Source organism: Lepisma saccharinum, chromosome 20 (assembly GCF_977018435.1).
Source record: "Lepisma saccharinum chromosome 20, izLepSacc3.1, whole genome shotgun sequence".
NCBI classification, from domain to species: Eukaryota; Metazoa; Arthropoda; class Insecta; order Zygentoma; family Lepismatidae; genus Lepisma; species Lepisma saccharinum.
The window spans coordinates 12,010,785-12,017,080 of record NC_139248.1 but is presented as its reverse complement, the minus strand read 5'-3'; the positions used below and the strand labels follow the sequence as shown (position 1 = coordinate 12,017,080).

Sequence of the window (6,296 nt, the reverse complement as noted above, 5' to 3'; positions counted from 1 at the left end):
AAACGTGTCTTAACTGTTGAATTGATGCATTGTTCATCGCATGGAATATCAGCTGATAAAAGTACTATTTGATGCTCCAAAAGTGTAGCATTAACAATTTATGCAATATTATATGTTATTGAAGTCAAAACATTTTGTTAGAATTGACACATTTTGGGCTATGTGTGCAGCTACACAACTTTCTTTCGTTTGTGTAACATTCTTCTCCTCCTAATCAAGGCTGAATTTACAAATCAAATTTACGTGCAGTATGATCGAATAGTAAAAAAAACAATTGCAGTCCCTTATAATTCCATTTTGATTTAAGAAATGTTCAGTAGAAGGGTGTAAGGTTAAGATAGAGCTGGTTGCTTGGTTATGTGTTAAATTAGGATAAACTAGGTGAGTTAAGATCAAGGTTATTAGAAGTATAGACGTTGGGTCAATCCGTTGTTTACTCGGATGACGAAACTACGGTGAGAGGTGAATTTATCCATGAAACGAATTCCAAATCTATGCGCTATTGTTGCACCATGCAGATAGGAAACCATGCCAGAACTGAACACACGAAATGGGGTACAGAATGAGCATTTCCTGATGCAAGATGCTTTCTTCTTTACAAGCAATAAACGGGCCTTCGAAATACTACAGACCTGAATCTGCGATGCTAAAAAGGGCGGGTGAGGTCAAAAGAGTGATCCTATGTTTTGGGGAAATACATATATTTGAATGAGCAAGTAATTCGAAGAACAGGTCGTGTAAATTTATTTATTTCATAGTAATATTAATAATTATAATCGCAAATCAAAAATTATTATAGCCTGATCAATTTCAAGGAAATTTGTGCGTTGTATGTAATACAAATCTCAGTTACATGGTAGTGCAAAAATGTTTGAGTTCAACCAGTGCGAAGTACGAACCTAGCTGATTGAATATGTTGATTACATGGATGTCGACCATATTACTATTAATATTCCTTTATTTAAGACGAAAGGAAAATAATGGGATTATTATGTCCATATTTTTGTGCACACGTTGTCGGAAATTGTGTGGTTAGATGTGTATAGGATACGTATTTGTTTTCTAGCCATAAATGATATTCAGTTCCTTCTTCAATAACATAGGCCTATTATGTTTCAGCTATCTAGCATTTTGGTAAACGTTACGTCAAATAAATATAATGTCCAACAATGAAGTTTTACGACTTCATTAAATTTGAATAGCCTATTTCACAAATATACTATGGATAATTTTGAACCTTTTTACTCAATATAAACAATGGATATTATTTTATACCTTTGTAGAATATCTCTATCAAAAACACCAAAATATATTTCATTATTGTGATGATGTTAATAAACTATTTAATTTTTTTACCTCAAAGTAGCATTTAAGGTGTACGGAAATTTGAGGAGGAGAATCTGTAGACAAGGTATTAAAGTGAAAATTTACTGTTTTAAGAATAATGATTCATACCTGTGTACAATCAGTCATTGCATTTCATGTAAGCTATTTGCTTTTTTTTCATTAATGCTCTGCATGGAAGAGTAACAAAGCGAGGCATTTTATCCTAACCTGTTCAAAATGTAACAACAATTCTAGATCCAGTCCCGATCAGCTCATATGTGCATAAAGTGGACTTGAAACAACAAAAAATATATAAATCCTCAATGGATTAATTGTTACTCTCGAATTCGAAATTTTGTCCAAGTTTAGATTACAATGTGATTATATTTTCATTATACATACATGTATTTTACCTGACATAATTTCGGCAAACGTCTATGTCAGTTGGAAGTAAATTATCGTTGTTAGGAAGTAATGAACCCAGGGTGAGCCTCAGCTACTGGGCGGGTCCGCAGGGTGGTGGATAGCGGAACGGTCTGCAGATATGCAGATTAGGGACCATGACGGTTCGACCGGAGTCCCCCCGAACCGAGGCGACCAGGTTATCAGAGTGTGGGAGTGTAGTTCTTGGCAAGACTACACTCATTAAATACCACAATGCTTGATAACGGCCTGGTGACATGGCGAGTAAGCACCGCCATTAAATAGGTGCTGCCCCCGCTGCCTTGCGGGTAGGAATTAACTCAAAGGCTAAGGGAAGGAAAACCCTGAAAGAAAACCATGGGTAGAGAGAGCTCTGTAAGGCGTGGTGAAGCCAATCTCTCTAAGGGAGTAAACCCAATACAAATCCTGGTCCTCCAGGTTGGGGGTTGAGGCATTGGGCTGACGACCCAATCCTCGGAAAATATCCGCTGTTCAGAGACCCAACAATGAGCCTCGGATATGGAAGGAAACCAGAAGACGAACACGGCTACGAGTTAAGGTAAATGATCTCAGGATGGGGACATGGAATGTGCAAACAATGCTACAAGCTGGTAAGCTGCCAGAAATTGTTGATGAATTTATAAAATATAAGTTGCATGTTCTGGCACTGCAAGAAATAAGATGGCCTGGGAGTGGTCAGATAGACAAGGGAAACTGTACAGTTTTGTACAGTGGAGCTGAAACCAGAGGACACAGGGGTACAGGCTTTATAATAAGTAGAGAAGCAAGGAAATCACTAATGGAATTTATACCAGTAAATGACAGACTGTGTAAAATTAGACTGAAAGGCAAGTTCTATAACATCTCAATCATCTCTGCTTACGCACCTAACGAGGATGCAGAAGAACTGGACAAGGAAAAATTTTATGACGAATTGGACTTGTTAAATGAAAGTACAAGTAGACATGATATACTACTTGTCATGGGTGACTTCAATGCAAAAATTGGAAGAGAATCTGAAGTCAAAGAAGTGGCAGGAAAGAATTCTTTACATTCAGTCACCAGTGAGAATGGTTGGAGATTAATACAGTACTGTATACAAAATAAAATGCTTGCAAAAAGTACCCAATTCCCCAGGAAAGATATTCATAAAGGCACCTGGAGAGCTCCCGGCGGAACATACACAAACCAGATAGATCATGTTCTGGTGAACAGCAGATATGCCACATCTGTTATAGACGTTAAAACACGCAGAGGGGCCAATTGTGACAGTGATCACTTCCTAGTCAAATCTATATTGCGGCAACGATTGTCTAATATAGGCAAAATTAAGGGAAAAAGGAGAACTGGTTGGGATATAGAAAAGTTAAAGAAAGACAGCGATAAGAGAGCTTTTCAGGAACAATTACACCAACAATTAAGTGATGAGAATGAAAACAATAGCATTGAGGAGATATGGAATGATATGAAGAAAACTCTGACTGAAACATCAGAAGAGATATTAGGGCAAAGGAAGAGATCTAACAGAAAAGATTGGTATGATGAAGAGTGTAGAGTACTAATAGGGAAGAAAAATGAGTTACGGAAAAAGATGATTCAAAGAGAAACAAGAGCATCGATGAATGCATATAAAGATGCTAGGAAGGAAGCGACTAAAATCTGTAGGAGGAAAAAGACATATTGGATGGAGGAGCGAGTAAGGAAAATAGAGGAACATCAGACAGAGGGTAATACAAGACAAATGTACAAAGCTGTTAGAAATCTTAGTACTGGATATCAACCAAGGTTAAACCTATGTAAAGACAAAAATGGGAAGCTTATTACGGATCAAGCCAAATGTCTGGAAAGATGGTCAGAATATTTTCAGGAGCTCTATGAATCTAAATTTAATATAACAGATAATGCAGATGAAGACCAAACACAAGTTACAGAATGTGAGGTACAAAGACCATCGTTTGAAGAAGTAAAGTGTGCAATATTAAAATTAAATAATAATAAAGCACCTGGAGAAGATTTGCTCCCTGCGGAGATATTTAAAAAGGGTGGAGAAACACTTTGGAAGAAAGTTCATGAGCTAGTTTGCATGATATGGGATCAAGAGAAAATACCATGTAGTTGGAAATATGGAGTTATCTTCCCCATACATAAAAAGGGTGATAAAAGGAATTGTAGCAACTACAGGGGGATAACACTATTAAATATTGGATACAAAATATTTTCCAATATCCTATATATGAGAGCATCTAAGCAGGCAGAAGAAATCCTAGGGGAATATCAATGTGGATTCCGTCCAAATAGATCTACCATAGATCACATCTTCACCATATCTCAAATTATGGAAAAATTCTATGAGCAAAATATAGATCTACACTTTTTATTTATAGACTATCAACGAGCATTTGATAGCTTACACAGAGCTGGGATCATGAAAGTATTCAAGAAAGTAGGATTTCCAGATAAATTAATAAGATTGATAAAGGTAACCTTGGAAAATACAACAGCGGGAGTCATGGTGCAGGGAGAAGTCTCACCAACTATTAACATAGAAACAGGAGTGAGGCAAGGGGATGCTCTGTCCACCCTAATTTTCATTATTGTACTACATGATATTATCAGTCCACTGCAAAAAAGGGGGAGTATATTCTACAAAACAACACAGATACTTGCTTATGCTGACGATATTGTGATAATATCAAGGACACTTGCAGATCTTAAAAGCACTTTTTTAAAGATGGATAGTAAATCCAGAGAAATAGGACTATTAATTAATGAAACTAAAACAAGGTATATGAGAATGTCCAGATCGCCAGCCAGACGAAACTCTCTGGCTTTGAATGTAGGTACATATCACTTTGAGGGAGTACCCAGTTTTACTTACCTTGGAGCTCTTCTACATAACAACATAGAAGAAGAAGAGATTGTTAACCAAAGGATACAGGCTGGAAATAGACAGTATTATGCACATATAGAATTATTTAAGTCAAAAAACCTCTCTAGGAACACAAAATTAAGACTGTATAGGACACTTATTAGACCAGTTATAGCATATGGTGCAGAATCTTGGAAACTTACATCTAAAGCAGAAAGCAAGGTAATGTGTTTTGAAAGGAAGATATTACGTAAGATCTTTGGCCCCGTTAGGAATGAAGATGGATCCTATAGAATTAGGAATAATATGGAGTTGGAAGGATTGATTCAATATGAACATGTGGTGAGATATATAAAATCTCAACGCTTAAGATGGGCAGGACATCTGATGAGAATGGAAGAGGATAGGCTACCACGCCTGGTATTCAATCAGAAATTGTGGGGAACAAGGCCAAAAGGAAGACCGAGGGGAAGATGGATCGATGCGGTTGAGGAAGATTTGAGAAGGATGGATATACGCAATTGGAAAAATGTAGCTCAAGATAGAACGAGGTGGAGGAAGATTGTTTGGGTTGCCAGAGCCCACCAAGGGCTGTAGAGCAAAAGAAGTAAACACTGGCTGATATTCTTAAAACTTACGTCTTGTACTGAAAAACAACTTGCATCAAGAAATGTCTATTGATTTTTACCATTACGTGGCTTGCCTATCGATAAGGAATATTAAAGGGATTTTAGAACAAAAAATGCCTTAACAATCACAATATTTTCCTGGTTGTACAGTATGTGCATGAGACCTCCTGTGTTCTTTTGCTTCTTGCTTTGTATCTATTGAAATATGTTGCTTTAATTAATATTATCCACCAGTTTCATTTTCCGTGTGATCGTAAATCCCTTTCCATAGGCTTGAATTAGTGGTTTAGGTCATTTAAGTTTGGTATTCTTAGCATCCAGGCGTTTCAAGTAGGTTAGAGTAGACTAGTTAAGTTCGTTGCTTATTTGTACACTCTCACTCTTTGCCTGAACGTGTGTGTGCACGCAAAATCTTTAAAGCGAAAAATGCTTTTAAAAAACTCCAACCTATGACCACGGTAACTTGTGCAGCCAAACATTTACCATATTTATCGAAAATTAAAAATTTCTGCACATTACAAACGAGAATTGAGTTTTCAAAGTTTGCATGCTTATTTAAAAATTCCAATCTTTCTCTTTCCCAATCCTTTCCTGTACGTTAAATTTTCAAAAATTATCTTAAAAATACGGAACTCGAACACGTAAGTTTTTATTACATAGCAATTAACTATATATGGACGCGGAGAATTTTTCAAGGATGTAGGGAAAGATTCAAATGTTTGATACAGTTTTAACTAATTTGAAACATAAAGGTAGATTATGCAGAACTGTAAAGTTTGGATTTAAGGTTTATCAATGTCATTTACGTATTTTCAAATGTTCTTGGAGGTGTAGTCAACATTCTGAATTAATAAGAAAAAGGACAATTAGGTCAGAAAACTAAATATTACGCTTTTACAATGCGCTGTGTTAAATGTTCATTATACTGGACTAGTCCTGTGACAGAAGCTGATTTGAAACTCATTTACAGTTTTTGGCTTCAGATAAATCGAATACACCAACGGGTATATATTATACATAACATGAAATAAAAACTAATTTCCCGATGT

General features: G+C 36.3%; 1 protein-coding gene across 1 annotated transcript; it reads left to right on the top strand.

Moving 5' to 3' along the window:
* Positions 1-2,323: 2,323 nt before the first annotated feature.
* LOC146003815 (protein CFDP2-like) lies at positions 2,324-4,178 on the top strand. Its single transcript, XM_083142236.1, has 2 exons — positions 2,324-3,712; positions 4,134-4,178. Exons 1-2 carry the CDS (start codon positions 2,324-2,326, stop codon positions 4,176-4,178), a joined length of 1,434 nt encoding a protein of 477 aa, XP_082998362.1.
* The last annotated feature ends 2,118 nt before the right edge of the window (positions 4,179-6,296 follow it).

Excerpts from the sequence above, each read along its gene's own strand:
- LOC146003815 (XM_083142236.1), top strand. The coding sequence starts at position 2,324 with ATGGGGACATGGAATGTGCAAACAATGCTACAAGCTGGTAAGCTGCCA. Across the intron at positions 3,713-4,133 it reads AAAGACCATCGTTTGAAGAA|ACTATCAACGAGCATTTGAT; the intron begins GTAAAGTGTGCA and ends TTTTATTTATAG.